Below are 16,599 nucleotides of genomic sequence, written 5' to 3'. Positions count from 1 at the left end.
TAAAATTAAAGCACATGAGATTGGGGTCGTATATGACCATGGATAAAAAAATCTGGTTGGCAGATGAGAAACGGAGTAGGAATAAACAAGTCTTTTACTGAATGACAGGCAGTAACTAATGGGGTAAGGCAGGGATCAGTGCTAGGACCCCAGATATTCACAATGTATATTAATGATTTCATAGATAGTAAATACCTACAGAGCAGAAAGAGGCCATTTGGCCCATTAAGTCTGTACCGACCCTCTGAAAGTGCAGCTTACCCACGCCCCATCTCTGTAACCCCACCTAACCTTTGGACATAAGGGGCAATTTAGCATGGCCAATCCACCTAACCTGCACATCTTTGGACTGTGGGAGGAAACTGATGAGGGCACTAGATGTAATATCTCCAAATTTGCAGATGACACATAGCTGTGTGGGAGGGTGAGCTGTGAGGAGGATTGAGAAATGCTTCAATTTGATTTGGACAGGTATGAGTGGGCGAATGCATGGCAGAGGCAGCATAATGTGAATAAATGTGAGGTTATCCACTTTGGTAGTGAAATAGGAAGGCAGATTATATTTTGATTGGCTCGAAATGGAGATTGGGAATGTGCAACGAGACCGGGATGTCCTCGTATATCAGTCGCTGAAAGTACGCATGCAGGTGCAGGCGGTAAAGAAGGCAAGTGGTATGTTAGCCTTCATAGTGAGAGAGTTCGTAACATGACATACGAGGAGAGATTGTGTCGGTTATATTCACTGGAGTTCAGAAGAATGAGGGGAATCTTATAGAAACCTAAAAATTCTAACAGGACTAGACAGGGTAGATACAGGAAGGATGTTCCCGATGGCGAGGGAGTCCAGAACCAGGGGTTGTGGTCTGCCATTTGCGACTCGGATGAGGAGAAATTTATTCACCCAGAGTAGTGAGCCTGTGGAATTCACTACCACAGAAATTTGTTGAGGACAAAACTTTATATATTTTCAAGAAGGAGTTAGATATAGTACTTGGGGCGAAAGGGATTATAGGACATGGGTGAGTGCCGGGGGGCACCAAGAAAAATTGCATTTGTACAGCACCTTTAACATCGAAAAAAGCCCCAAGCTTCTTCTCAGAAGTGCAATCTGACAAAAATGGACATTCAGCCAAATAAGGAGGTATTAGGTATATTAGGTAGGATGATTAAAAGAGCCATCTTAAAGTGGATCTTACAGGAGAAGAAGTGGAGAGGCAGAGGGGCTTAAGGATTGATAATATGTGCAATGTTCTCGCATTGCCTTTTGCAGCACTATCTCCAATATGGCCTAAAAGTTCACCATGTGGGAAATTAGGGGCAGACACAGAAAAGAAAACGGAAAGTCTAGACTGTTGTTTGTTTTTCAGCTATCAGAATTATTTCAAAGCTGTTCCAAAAAAGGACATTAAATGTATAAATAAACCAACCATAACAATTGGTATATTTCTAAATAACCCAGGCACCAGGAGCTCCCTCCCATTTTATCCACAAGCTATCCCCCGGCACTCCCCCATGTCCTTTAATCCCTTTCGCCCCAAGTACTATATCTAACCCCTTCTTGAAAATATATAAAGTTTTGTCCTCAACACCTTTGTGGTCGTGAATTCCACAGGCTCACTACTCTCTGGGTGAATAAATTTCTCCTCATCTCAGTCCAAAATTGAAATCATATGTTTGAATCCTGTCAGAGAATACTCTGTCCAGTGTACATGGGACACCACTCCACTGAACTCAAATCAGGGGACCCTAACTAAACCACCGGGTACTACAACTTGTGATACCCTCCACGTATATCTACAGATTCTGTTCCTCCAATATTCTCCTAAACTCAATTCTTCCAATACTATCAAACCCTGAAATCCACTACATCCATACTTTGAACCCCCCCCCCCAACTGATCTCATACTTGTACAGACCCAAAATCCAGATTTCAGCATACCTGCAGACCACAAAACTTTGCAAATATTTGCAACTCCCATATTTCCAAATAACCCAGGCACCAGGAACTCCCTCCCATTTTATCCACAAGCTATCCTTCAATTCTTGTCCATTCCATTGACTCTCCTCTCTCACTTCCACCAAACCTAAATGTAAGCCACAGTTCTGCTAAAATCTGAGCATCCATCACTTGGTATTCCTACATTCAATATTCAAAAATGTCAGGATATATTTCCAATCTCCAGCACTCCTAATTCTGACAAGCTCTACAGTGGTATCTACACCCAGAGCTGAGCCAATCTTTTATTAAGATCATTGATTTACAGTGAAATAGAAAACTGCTAAATTATATAATTCAATCCAGAAATTCCAGAAAAGGTCTGGACTAGCAACAGAGTGCTGTATAGTATATAGCACAACTGTTACAGTATATTATACTCTCAGCTCCTTTGGAGAGCACTCTAACATATAATTAATGAGTCACCCCTTGATCAATCTTCCAAAATATCCTGTTCGTATCTTCTTTTGAACCTATTTTTCCCCCATATTTTGCAACTGTTTGTCTCCTGCTTTGAAACTATTTTTCTATCCAACACATATTCACAATTTTTGAACTACGTCAAAGGCCTTTTGAAAATCTAAGTAAAGATCATCAATTATACTTGCCTGGTCACGGGTATTGAATGTGGTTATGGTCCCGGCAGAAGGGAAGGAAACAGAGGTGGTTGTGGCATTGGACACCGAGAAAGCGTTTGACCGGGTAGAATGGGGGTAACTTGATGGCAGTTCCAGAGCAGTTTGGAATTGGACCCAGATTTGTGGACTGGGTAAAGCCGAGGGCCAGTGTCAGCACAAATAACATCAGCTCAGAATACTTTCTTCTCCACTGTGGGACTAGGCAGGGATGTCCTATATCCACCCCTCTGCTGTTTGCACTCGCGATTGAACCATTGGCCATCGCATTAAGAAGTTCGGGGGTATGGAAAGGGATAGTAGTGCATAGGGTGTCCTTATATGCTGATGACTTGTTATTATACGTGTCGGAACCAAATGTGTTAATAGGGGGAATACTGGAGCTACTTCGGGTGTTTGGGTCTTTCTCGGGTTACAAATTAAATCTAGACAAGAGTGAATATTTTGTGGTGTCTCGGCCGGGGTGGGTGGCTGCCATTCCAAAAGGCAGGGACTCACTTTAGATACCTGGGGATGCAGGTTGTTCGAGACCGGGGGGGGGGGGGGGGGGGGGGGGCTCCCTAGTACAACATTTCTAGTCTGGTGGGGAGGGTGAAAGCTGATCTGGCAAGGTGGGACAGTCACCGTCTGTCACTGGCGGGTCGGGTACAGGTGGTTAAAATGAATTTGCTGCCGCGATTCCTGTTTATTTTTCAATGCCTGCCGATTTTCCTGCCAAAGGTATTTTTTTGCGAGATTGAAGGGATGAGGAGAGAAGGTGGCCAGAATTAAAAAGGTGCTACTACAGAGAGGAAGGCAGGCAGGGGGTTTGGGTCTTCCGAACCTGATGTATATTATTACTGGGTGGTGAATGTGGAGAAGGTGCGGAGCTGGGTCAGACGGGTTGACTCCCAATAGGTCAGAATTCAAGAGAGTTTGGGTAGAGGGTTGGGATTGAAGGCACTAATGACAGAGACACCCCCGACGGCCCGGGGAGATACTCGGGGAGTCCGGTAATAATCGCTTTGTGGAGAATTTGGAGGCAGTTTTGACAGCACTTCGGGTAGGGGACAGGGTCAAAGGAAATGTCAATTCGGGGGAACCATAGATTTGAGCCAGGGAAGTGGGATGGAAATTTTTGGAGATGGGAGGAGAAAGGAATTAGGACACTAAAAGATTTGTTTCTTGGGGGTCATTTTGCAGGATTGAAGGAGCTGGGAGCGAAGTATGGGACGGAGCAGGGGGAAATATTTAGATACATGCAGGTTTGAGACTTTGCCAGAAAGGAGGTACAGAGCTTCTCAATAAAGCTGGCTTCCACATTGCTGGAGGATCTGCTGACAACAGGGGGACTGGAGAAGGGGGTAGTATCAGCAGTTTACAGGACTATTTTGGAGGAGGAGAAGGCGCCGCGAGAATCGATCCAGGCAAAGTGGGAGGAAGAGTTGGGAGAGGATATGGGGGAGGAGTTTGGTGTGAGGTGTTCCAGAGGGTGAATGCCTCCACCTCGTGTGCGAGGTTGGGGCTGATACAGCTGAAGGTGGTGTAGAGAGTGCACCTACAAGGGCAAGGATGAGCCGGCTCTTTGAGGGGATAGAAGATGTGTGTGAAAGTTGCGGGGGGCCCTGCAAACCACGTTCATACGTTTTGGTCCTGTTCAAAGCTGGAGGATTACTGGAAGGAGGTGTTTAGGGTAATCTCTAAAGTGGTGCACATGAAACTGGACCAGGGCCCTTGGGAGGCCATATTTGGCGTGTCGGATCAGCCAGGGTTGGAAAAGGGCACGGAGGCAGATGTTGTAGCCTTCGCCTTGTTGATCGTCCTGTTCGGGTGGAGATCAACCTCTCCACCCTGTGTCCTGGCGTGGCGGGGGGGGGGGGGGGGGGAAGGTCAGACTTGAACTGAGGGGAAGGATGGAGGGGTTCTACAATTCATGGGTGTTATTCATTATGTGGGCAGCACAGTAGCACAGTGAAATAGCATTGTGGCTTTGTAGCCATCTGGGATGGCCACTTCCAGAATACAAAATGGACGCTCGCAAAGAATGTAGGGAACTGTGGACAATGTTAGGAAAACAAGCAGGCACAGAGCCTGTATGCATATTGGAAAGACAACTCCCAGACAGAATTGAAACTATAGGTCAATTAACATATTGATGGCCCATCTCCGGGAACAAAGGAAAAACACTCAAGCAACCGATACTGCTTCAGACATCCTGGCGCCAGTTCCCCAAACCGAAAGCACAAACAAAGCAAGGCCAACGGCCACCTAAGACACGCCCAGCCATCAGGGCACCCACCCCTTTATTGGTCAGGAACGATAAGTGATTGAGAAGCAGCCCAATTAACTGGGACCAAGTTTAAGGCCCGCCTAAAAGCACGCAAAGCCCCTCCAGGTATAACAAGGAACCCCCACGAGAAATTTGCTCTCTTGGACTTGGCTCTCAAAGCGGAGAGACCCGTCCAGAAGCGAATAAGTTCAAGGTCAACGCTCGCTACCAGACGGACGACCTTCGCTGTTCTCCTGTACCTCTTCGAACCCAACAACCTCAGATCCGAACAACGGCCATTGCTCCTCTGACTGAGTGGGCACTCGAAGTTAAGTATAGGCGTTAGCGTTAGAGATAGTTTAGTTTGTAGTACTTTGTGCATGATTGGATTGGATTTGTTTATTGTCACGTGTACCGAGATACAGTGAAAAGTATTTTTTTGCAAGCAGCTCAACAGATCATTCAGTACATGGGAAGAAAAGGGAATTAAACAAAATTCAAGAAAATACATAATAGGGCATCAGATATACAATCTAACTACATAAGCATTGGCATCGGATGACGCATACAGGGTGTAGTGTTAATGAGGTCAGTCAATAAGAGGGTCATTTAGGAGTCTGGCGACAGTGGGGAAGAAGCTGTTTTTGAGTCTGTTCGTGCGTGTTCTCAGACTTCTGTATCTCTTGCCCGATGGAAGAAGTTGGAAAAGTGAGTAAGCCGGGTGGGAGGGATCCTTGATTATGCTGCCCGCTTTCCCCAGGCAGCGGGAGGTGTAGATGGAGTTCATGGATGGGAGGCAGGTTTGTGTGATGGACTGGGCGGTATTCACGACTCTCTGAAGTTCCTTGCGGTCCTGGGCCGAGCAATTGCCATACCAGGCTGTGATGCAGCGAGATAGGATGCTTTCTACGGTGCATCTGTAAAAGGTGGTAGTGGTTAATGTGGACATGCTGAATTTCCTGAGGAAGTATAGGCGCTGTTGTGCTTTCTTGGTGATAGTGCGACGTGAGTGGACCAGGACAGATTTTTGGTGATGTGCACCCCTAGGAATTTGAAACTGCTAACCATCTCCACCTCGGCCCCGTTGATGCTGACAGGGGTGTGTACAGTACTTTGCTTCCTGAAGACAATGACCAGCTCTTTAGTTTTGCTGGCATTGAGGGAGAGATTGTTGTCGTTACACCAGGTTCTCTATCTCCCTCCTGTATTCTGACTCGTCGTTATTCGAGATCCGGCCCACTATGGTCGTATCGTCAGCAAACTTGTAGATGGAGTTGGAACCAAGTTTTGCCACACAGTCGTGTGTGTACAGGGAGTAGAGTAGGGGGCTAAGTACGCAGCCTTGTGGGGCACCGGTATTGAGGACTATTGTGGAGGAGGTGTTGGTGTTCATTCTTACTGACTGTGGTCTGTTGGTCAGAAAATCGAGGATCCAGTTGCAGAGTGGAGAGCCAAGTCCTAGGTTTTGGAGCTTTGATATGAGCTTGGCTGGGGTTATGGCGTTGAAGGCGGAGCTGTAGTCAATAGGAGTCTGATATAGGAGTCCTTGTTTTCGAGATGCTCTAGGGATGAGTGTAGGGCCAGGGAAATGGCGTCTGATGTGGACTGGTTGCGACAGTATGCGAATTGAAGTGGGTCAAGGCGTTCCGGGAGTATGGAGGTGATGCGCTTCATGATCAGCCTCTCGAAGCACTTCATTACAACTGACGTCAGGGCCACCGGGCGGTAGTCATTGAGGCACGTTGGTACCGGTATGATGGTGGTCTTCTTGAAGCAGGTGGGGACCTCGGAGTGGTATAGGGACAGGTTAAAGATGTCTGTGAATACCTCTGCCAGCTGGTCTGCGCAGGCTCTGAGTGCACGACCAGGGATCCCGTCCGGGCCTGTCGCCTTCCACGGGTTCACTTTCAGGAAGGCCGATCTGACTTCGGAAGCTGTGATGGTAGGTATGGGTGAATTATGGGCTGCTGGGGTACTCGAAAGCGGAATGTTGGTTACTTGCTCGAACCGAGCATAGAATGCATTAAGTTCATCGGGGAGGGGTGCGCTGCTGTCAGGGATACTGCTCGGCTTCGCTTTGTAGCCTGTTATGTTGTTTAGTCCTTGCCACAACCGCCGAGAGTCTGTCTGTGACTCTAGCTTAGTTTGATATTCTCTCTTGGCATCTCGGATGGCTTTGCGGAGATCGTACCTGGATTTCTTGTATAGGACAGGGTCGTCTGTCTTGAACGCCTCAGATCTGTCCTTCAGTAGGGAGTCAATCTCGCGGTTGAGCCATGGTTTCCGGTTGGGGAACGCACGTACTGCTTTCTTTGGCACGCAGTCGTCCACACATTTGCTGATGAAGTCTGTGACGGTGGTGGCATACTCATTTAAGTTAGTCGCTGAGTTCTTAAATATGGACCTGTCCACTGTCTCTAAGCAGTCACCAAAGAGCTCTTCTGTCTCCTGGACCAGCACTGCACAGCCTTCTTAGCTGGATTCTCCCGCTTGAGTTTTTGCTTGTAAGCCGGGAGAAGGAGCACAGTCTTATGGTCTGATTTCCCAAAATGCGGTTGGGGGATGGAACGGTAGGCACCCTTGATTTTTGAGGAGCAGGGGTCAAGAGTGTTGTCGCCCCTGGTGGGATAGGAAATGTGCTGATGGAATTTTGGCAGTACACTCTTGAGGTTGGACTTGTTGAAGTCTATGGCCACGATGAACAAGGTCTCCGGGTGTTCTGTTTCGTAGTTGTTTATGACTGTGTACAGTTCATCCACGCCTTCCTCACTTCTGCCTGGGGTGGGATGTAGAGCGCTGTGATAATGGCTGAAGTGAACTCACGTGGAAGATACTATGGGTGGCACTTTTACGGTCAGGATTTCCAGGTCTGGGGAGCAGTAGGTCGCCAGGGTCGCCACATCAAAGCACCAGGAGGAGTTGATGAGGAGGCAAACCCCTCCACCCTTCACTTTGCCTGAAGATGCTGTGCGGTCCGCCCGGTGAATAGAGAAGCCTTCAGGTTGTATGGCACAGTCCGGTGAGGCAGGGGTGAGCCATGTCTCTGTGAAACAGAGCACACAGCAGTCTTTTACTTCCCTCTGAGAGGTAAGCCTGGTGTTAAGTTCATCGAGCTTGTTTTCAATGGCTTGGACGTTTGCCAGAAGTATGCTGGGGAGAGGGGTCTTGAAACCGCATTGCTTCAGTCTAACCTGCAGACCACCGCGTTTCCCTTGCTTCCTCGGTCGGCAGCTGCTGCTGGATGATCCTGAGATCCGATGGGAGACGTCAGCCCTTGTGGAAGGTGGGTGGTTGCGTCTGGCGGGGTTCAGGGCGCTGTCGGGGCCAGGGCATGAGTAGGTCTTACTGTGTGTGTAAATAAATAGTATTGACTTTGAACTAACTAACTGGTGTATTGGCTCTTTGATCAGTATTCAGGTTTGAACCTTGTGGCGGTATCGAGAGATACCTGGCGACTCTAACTGTAAACATAATTAGGATTAAGGAAGGCGACCATATTGACTGCTATATTTATAGCAAGTAAACAGAGCAACAGCTTCACAACACCAGGGTCCCAGGTTCGATTCCCGGCTGGGTCACTGTCTGTGTGGAGTCTGCACGTTCTCCCCATGTCTGTGTGGGTTTCCTCCGGGTGCTCCGGTTTCCTCCCACAGTCCAAAGATGTGCGGGACAGGTGGATTGGCCATGTTAAATTGTCCTTTGTGACCAAAAAGGTTAGGAGGGGTTATTGGGTTATGAAGATAGGGTGGAAGTGAGGGCTTTAGTGGGTCGGTGCAGACTCGATGGGCCGAATGGCCTTCTGCACTGTATGTTCTATGCACTTTCGAGAATTAGATCATATTGAACATTGCGGGGGGGGGGGGGGGTGTCGGCGGTGGGGTGCTGGGAGGTTTGGGGGGAGAGGGACTGTATGTGTTAATGGTGACTGTCTTGTTATGCTCTTGGCGTAGCATAAGCGGCTTCCTTGATGTGCACTCTGACAAAGGAAGGTTAAGACGTGGAGATAACTTCAACACATTTATTTAAGTATTTACAAATCTCCTCCTTGGATTCGCCACTACTGTTAATCCTTCTATAGCTACTCAGACTGACATACCAGTCTGCTACAATCCATGTGGTGGGTTTGATGTTGAATCAACCCTGTGTACTCACTGAGTGTCTCCACTGGAAAGAGGAAGATCATGTGTGCTGTGTCCTTTATATATGGGTTGGTGTAATGCCCCCCTGTGGTAGTGTCACCTCTTGTGTGTATCCTGAATGCCCATTGGTCGTGTCCTATCTTACTGACCTATTGGTTGAGTGTCTGGGTGTCATGTCTCTGGTGCTCCCTCTAGTGTCTATCTAGTCTACGTGTACTTACATTAACCCCTTGTGTATCTACAGTGATGCATATCACCACAGTGACTATGGGTGATTCCTGATTCCTTTTTGTCATGTGTTTATGTTAACGGGTTAATGTTTGGGGTTTGGTGGGAGGATGGGATCGTTGTTATTGATATGGGGTTTGACATTGCATTCGTTACTGATTATTGTTTATTGTTGGGTGTATATTTGGGAGAAAGTGTGAAAAAGGAGAATAAAAAATATTTTAAAATACTTGCCTGGTCACTGATCTCTTTGAAAAGCTCCAGCAGGTTATACCTTGACCATGTTTTGTCAAAATGAACCTCTTTTTCCTAATGTAGGTTCACATTCTCTCAAAGGCTGCTCTTTACAAAACCATTTTAAAGTCGGTCTTGTTTCCATGATCATTTCAGTTTCAATGTTATGTGATCACTGATGCTGGATGCTCCTGTTCTTGTGTACCCTATATGGACCAATAGTCTGAACATAGAATAGTTCTATTTATGTTGTTTGTTTAATAAACAAAATATGAAAATTTACTCTCGCTTTTACCTATGGTATTTTGTTTTAAAGTACTGGATATATTTTTCTCAAAAACAATTATTTTTCAATAAATGCACGACTAGCTACTGACAATTTTTTTTATTGGTTCTTGGGATGTGAGCGTTGGTGACTAGGACCACATTGTTGCCTATCCCTAATTTTCCTTGAGAATTAATGCCCCAGGATTTGTGTTGAGATGCTTTGGAATGCCATATGGATACTATATTAATGTAAACACCTGAATGTGTTTATTAGTTGCTAATGTGGGATTTCACCAAGCCATTTCACTCGCATTCCTACTCATTATTATGTTAGGATCCTGGAGAAGAAACCCAACTATTTTCAATTTGTAAAACTGTGAGGAAAGATGACTGCACCCCCGGAGTGATGATGCTGACCAATATATTTTATGTTAAAACAAACGTTAAACACAGAATTAACCATATTAGCAACAAAGAAATAGCTTTACAGTTAACAGTCTTAAATAAAAGAAAAAAAATGTAGCTACTTCCTACCACTATATTCCAAAGAAGCAAACCAATATATGTCAAATACCACTCAGGAATAAAGGTCATAACCAGATTTCTACTTGCTTTTTTCTGTGCAGAATCTTTGGAGAGAGAACCTTTCAGGACCAAACTGAAACACCTTCGTTTAGATGGGAGTTCTGGGACTAACTGTCTTTTCAGATAGACCTTGCTCCTCCCATTAACTACATCATCTGTACCCAAAGCATAAGGCATTATTTTGTCTCTTCTTACACAATGTCGCTTGTTTAGCAGGACCAAACACAATACCCCTCATAAATTATCTGCATCGCAGGTGTCCTTCAAACATAATCAAAATTCCATTAGCTATCTGTGAACAAGTAAATGGTTCTCAAGACCTGTTAGCAGAGCACTTCACTGCAAATCAATGATAACGCCACTTTTACAGCACCTTAATCACCGCTCTAGCAGTCATACTACCTGTATGCATCTTAACACAAGTTTTAATAACATTACTGCAATAAATTTAAAATATGACAATTTCTTGCATTCATCACAAAATGTGAGCCTGGATTATTCGACTGCATTATTCATCACAGCCATGTCTTGAGATTATTTACGTTTGCTACATTTCAGTGGGAATCAACGAAGAGAAAGGAATGGGCATCCTGACCAATTTTCAGAGATACTATGGCCATTTGTATCATGACAAAGCTTTGAGCTCTGACAAAGAATCATCCAGACTCAAAACATTAGCTCCCTTCTCTCTACACAGATGCTGTCAGACCTGCGGCGATTGTCCATTTTGTTTTGTTATTGTTTGACTGTGATCAGAAAACTCCGATCTTGGAGGATTAGTTTCTAATCGTAAGAAACTAAAACGCTAGAGAACCTAAATATATTTATGGATGAACTGTATTAGGTATTCCTTATCTCCCAGCAGCAGCAAGTTTTAAACAGGAATATTTAACTCTAATATGAAGTGCTATTATTTTCACCATCGGCATTTCAAATGCCGTGTAACCCTTAAATCATGAATCTAAACATAAATACGTTATTTTGTAACATCTAGCATAATGGCATGCCTATCTTTGTTTTTGCTGAAAAATAGGTTCTGAGTTCTATTAATAATGGTGAAGAATTTACCCGTTTAATTTTGTACTTGACTATTACAGGTGGCTGCTGCAGAACTACCCCAGCTGACATAGCAGAGCTACGAGATATTCTAAAAGGGAATGTGTCAGCTTAATGAATTTCAAATATTGCAAGAGGAATGTGAATACCGTTAACTTTCTTTGCCATTACCACCTATTACAGTTTAAATACTGGACACACCAGTAACCTGTTGAGTATTAAATAAACTGTTGCTGAGTGAGTTTGAAAAATTCTTATTCCAATGCACTGTTTAACTCCACGATCTAATCTCCAAATGGGAGAAAGTATACAGTGATCTTTCAAAAGTTTAAATCCGGAATAATCTAAAATATGAATTCCCATAGCATTTGAGCAGCTGGTAAACACCTATTATGGTGACTAGAATACTGAAAAAACAAATAGCACAATGATTTTCTTACTGTGTTTGAGCATTGGTAGTTCCATTGCTGTGAGAAGCTTTATCGCAATTTTTAGAGTGTGAGGATGCCAATTTTAAATATTAGATGCTTGTTTAAAAATTGCTAGCGTTGTGTTAAAGGAGGTACTCTCTCAGGGACGAGGCTAATTCTGACTGCTGCAATCATCTTCTTAAAAAGTTTCAAGGCCAGAGTATCAACAGCTCTACCACTGTGCAGAACATCGAAGCCCACCTCACACATCAAAGGAGTCATGGGGATGATTTCAAGGTTTTGGGTCGAGGTGGCCGTGCCCTTATCTGGACAACATTCAGACTTGGACTGATGTGACAAATAACATCCGTGACACACAAGGGCCAGGCAGTGGCCATCTCCAACAAATGAGAATCCAACTACCTCCTCTAGGTATATATGGAAGTACTGTATAATTTTACTTTCGTTGTCCATTAAAGTATCTTAGGATTCCTCCTTTCACTTCATTCTGATAAGTTACTTATTTCAACCAATCATCTATTTTCCTGAAGGAACTGGTACTTTTAGGCTAGAGCAACCACATAGCTCCTTCTACCACATCTTTGGGTGTTTGGTGGTTCCCAGTGTTGCAGTGGCCAGAGCACAGTGAAACATTATTGAGCTCAATGGAGATTCAAATGTATCTGTAGCTTTACATTATTTGGACATGTTGACCATTATTAGGACATGATGAGTGATTAGTCAACCGTGATTAGTCAACCAATGTCCTTGGATTGCCCCTTTAACGTTAACCTGCCCCCTAATTTTACTTTGACCATGCAATTGTTAACAACAATGAACTTGACTTGCTCAAACGTCCCTGGCATAAACCTTGTTGAGTTCTCTTTTTGTAAGATATGGATTGCCTTCTCTACAGCTCTTTGTTTGCTGGGCTAGATGGGACTTATTTGAGTGCAAATATACTGCAGCAGGTGTCAGTGCCATCATAAGATCAAAAAGACAAATACCTGAACAGAACCAAATGATTTGAGAAAACATCAATAAAGTATCCAGATAACTTACAAAACAGTCTATCAAGAACACGCAAGAAGCATGCATGTGTCAGTGGAGCAGACTCAGCCCCCAATTTTATTTTTTGTGTGGGGGGAAAAAGGACAGTTTGAACATATTAAGTTGCACCTTGCTAATTGTTTACACCGCTGAGTGAAATGGAAACTGACTCAATATGTATACCGAGTGATTTTGTGCTTTCTTCGCTCCCTGGTCTGCTGAGAGAGCCACGTCAATCTGCCGGCTGACCTGTTAATATTCAGCTCACACTTTAGCTTTGCCTGCACTTCCCCATTGCCCAAGTGCGGATACTTGACTGCAAAATTTATGATGATGGGGGACTGCATTCGCACTCTCCCCTGCTTTGTAAATCCAACATGAGAGCATGACCCACCCCCACAGAGCTGCTCAAAACTTCTTGGGAGGCCAACTTGGAGCTGGTTCAGTCCAGACAAGACGAATATGTCACCACTGCCTCAGTTTGATTTCTTGTGTTTCTCACAGCCCAGGTGTAAAATGAGGGGAACAACATGCGCCCCCACTCGCAAATTCGTCTGGTAGTGGGCATTGAACTCAAACATGCTTCTGGTGTTGCTGCGATTGGCGATGACCGTGACCGGGTTACCGAGGCCAAAAGAGAGCGAGCATATGGCGAACTCTTCCTTTATATTTGGGGGCTTTCGCGCTCTTTTGGGCGGTCCTTCAATTTGGGCCTTACTAATTGGGTGATCCCTGATCACTCCGTTCGATTCCTTAGCCAATAAGTGGGCGGAGATCTGGATGACTGGGCGTGTCTCAAGTGGTCATTGACCCTGTTGTTTGTGTTTCCTTTGGACAGGGAGTGGCGTCAAAATGTCTGGGACTTTCCCGGTTGTTGGATTACCAGTCCTTTGTGTTGGGGGAGATGGCCATCATCTGCTAATCGGCCTGATTAACATACTAATGGGACGGGGTTTCAATACCGTCTGGACTTTGCTGAAAAATATGCATTTCAGGCTCAGAACCTGCCTGACTCTTGGCTTGTCTATTTTACCCATCAGTCTTTGTGAGTTGCTCTGTGCTTAGTTGGAAGTTGCCATCCCAGATGGCTACAAAATCTGCACCGATGCACGAAAGGCCCTGACCTGCCCAACTAATCCCACTTCCCAGCACTTGGCCCATAGCCTAAAATATTATGGTATGCCAAGTACACATCCAGATTTTTTTTAAAGGATACGAGGCATCCTGCCTCTATCACCCTCACAGGCAGTGCATACCAGACCATCACCACTCTGGGTAAAAATGTTTTTCCTCAAATCCCCCCACCCCACCTCACCCACCTCCAACCCTCAGTTTGAACTTGTGTCCCCTCATAACTGATCCTTCAACTGAGGGGAACAGCTTCTCCTTATCCACCCTGTCCATGCCCCTCATAATCTTGTACACCTCAATTAGGTTACCCCTAAGTCTTCTCTGCTCCAGTGAAAGCAACTCAAGCCTATCCAACTTTTCGTTATAACTTAGGTGTTCCATCCCAGGCACCATCCTGGTGCCTCTTCTCTACACCCCCTCCAGTGCAATTACATCCTTCCTATAATGTGACGACCAGAATTGCACAGAGTACTCCAGCTGTGGCCTCACTAAAGTTCTATATGGCTCCATCATGATCTTTTATAATACATTTGTTATTAATCTTTCTCTTCACCGGCTCTCTGAGCAAAGTTATTTCACATCAGGATTGTTGTCCACGTTTCTGCATATTCAGATCTTCTCTCCGTTCACTCCACCCTACTCCAACACACCATTTACATTAGTTGGACTCATGTTGACCTTACCTTTATTGGCGTTATTCTTGTGAATTCCTCATTTATGGATGCTTGTAATTTATATCCGGTTTGCTGGAAATCACGCTGTTTGCTCCCCCTCTACGACCAGCATGGATTTCGGCAGTTTAAAAAATTAAATTTAGCTGAACAGTTCTGGTCAATTATCTGGATCTACCAGAATCTTTCTCTCTCTTTGAATGCAACTCATTTTGTCAATTGAATTTGCGAGACATGGTCTGTAATATTTCCTCTTTCTCCCCGACTGTGGCCTTGCTTAATTCAATTATTCGTAATTTAAGACTGACATTTTAAAAATGTATAGAAATAAATATAATTAGAGATTTGTTGAAACAACAAGTATCTGCATGGAACCCATCAAAAATGTAGCAGGCATCAAGTTCCATCTCCATGGAGATGGAACACTGGGTGGTGAGTGGCCACTGTCTGTTGGCTACTACATTGTGGAGCGTTTATGAGCAATCGATTCAGCTGGAAAATAAAGTGGATGAAGCGTGCGGTGTAATTGAAAAGGTTGGGAATTGGTGTGGATAAACCAAAAGGGACGCATCCTTCCCTGGCAACCTTTGCTGACTGCATTGCAATAAAAGGATGTCCTATTGATCGAAAGTCCAGGAGATTGTAGAGATATTTCCATTTGTTAGGTAATCTCAGCAGCAGTATGGATTAAGGTTATGGACTCAGAATAAATGACAAACTAAACAGACCATTTGGCCCAGTTGGTGTTTATAGTCCACCGTGTGGCACGGTGGCATAGTGGTTAGCCCTGTCGACCTCACAACTCCAAGGTGCAGGTTCAATTCCTGGCTTGGGTCACTGTCTGCGTGGAGTCTTCACGTTCTCCCCATGTCTGTGTGGGTTTCCTCCGGGTACCCAGGTTTCCTCCCACAGTCCAAAGATGTACAGGTTACGTGGATTGGCTATGCCAAATTGCCCTCAAGTGTCCAAAAGGGTTGGATGGCATTGCTAGGTTGCAGGGATGGGGTGGAGGTGTGGGCTTGGTTGGGGTGCTCTTTCCAAGGGCTGGTGCAGACTTGATGGGCCGAGTAGCCTCCTTCTGCACTGTAAATTCTATGATTCAATATATTCCAGAATTTAAGCACAACGGAGTAAAGCAGACAGGCACTTCGAAGGAAATTCTGTTCATGATAAAGATAGATAGTTTTTTGAAGAATAAAGGAATAAAGGGTTATGGTGTTCGGGCGGGAAAATGGAACTGAGTCCACGAAAGATCAGCCATGATCTCATTGAATGGCAGAGTAGGCTTAAAAGGGCCAGATGGCCTACTCATGCTTCTAGTCACGTGTGCAACAATTCTGGAGGCAGAATAAGGTAACTACAACTGTCACATTTATACACTTTATTTGTTCATGGGATATGGGCATTGCTCACTGGGTCAGCATTTACTGTCCATCCCAGAGTGCAATTGAGAGTCAACCAGATTGCTGTGGATGTGATTTCCTTCCCTGAAGGACATTAATGAACCAGATGGATTTTTAAACCAATTGGCAATGGTTTCATGGTCATCATTACACTTTTTATTTCAGTCAAATTTCACCATATGTCATGGTGGGGATTCAAAACAAAGTCTCTGGATTACTAGTCAAGCGACAATCCCACTACCCGGCTGTCAGATTTTATGCTCAATAGTATCAATCCTGCAGCGTTGAAAGCAGTTCTATTCAAATAGTAAAAAGCCAGATAAGATGAGCATTCTCCTTTCCTATTTACATGTTTTATAAGGCATTTTATTGCAAATATGTTCCTAAATTCATGAAAGGAGTTATAACATTGTTAATAAACTATGACTTTTCTTGCGCTATTACTAGTTAAATAGCCAATCAATAAGGCAATTTTTGTCACTGCATTGAACTGTACATAAAATAGTCTCCACAATACTATATCTTCAGTATAACCAACTACATTTC

The 16,599-nt window shown here is 44.6% G+C and overlaps 2 protein-coding genes across 4 annotated transcripts in view; one reads left to right on the top strand and one right to left on the bottom strand.

Annotated features, from left to right (window-relative positions):
* Nucleotides 1–12,304, top strand: part of zgc:172121 (uncharacterized protein LOC337599 homolog) — a 39,838-nt gene extending 27,534 nt beyond the window's left edge. For 2 of the 3 annotated variants that reach the window (XM_038817756.1, XM_038817757.1), the window contains exon 8: nucleotides 11,430–12,299. In XM_038817756.1, coding sequence (XP_038673684.1) covers nucleotides 11,430–11,503 — 74 coding nt within the window. In that variant the 3' untranslated portion in view covers nucleotides 11,504–12,299. Of the gene's footprint in view, nucleotides 1–11,429 lie in introns of all 3 variants that reach the window. The other variant, XR_005463124.1, reaches the window with a different exon arrangement.
* Nucleotides 1–16,599, bottom strand: part of ercc5 (excision repair cross-complementation group 5) — a 178,571-nt gene that overhangs the window by 84,143 nt on the left and 77,829 nt on the right. The window lies entirely within an intron of this gene.

Source organism: Scyliorhinus canicula, chromosome 14, assembly GCF_902713615.1.
Source record: "Scyliorhinus canicula chromosome 14, sScyCan1.1, whole genome shotgun sequence".
Lineage (NCBI taxonomy): Eukaryota > Metazoa > Chordata > Chondrichthyes > Carcharhiniformes > Scyliorhinidae > Scyliorhinus > Scyliorhinus canicula.
This window is presented reverse-complemented; position numbering and strand designations above follow the sequence as displayed.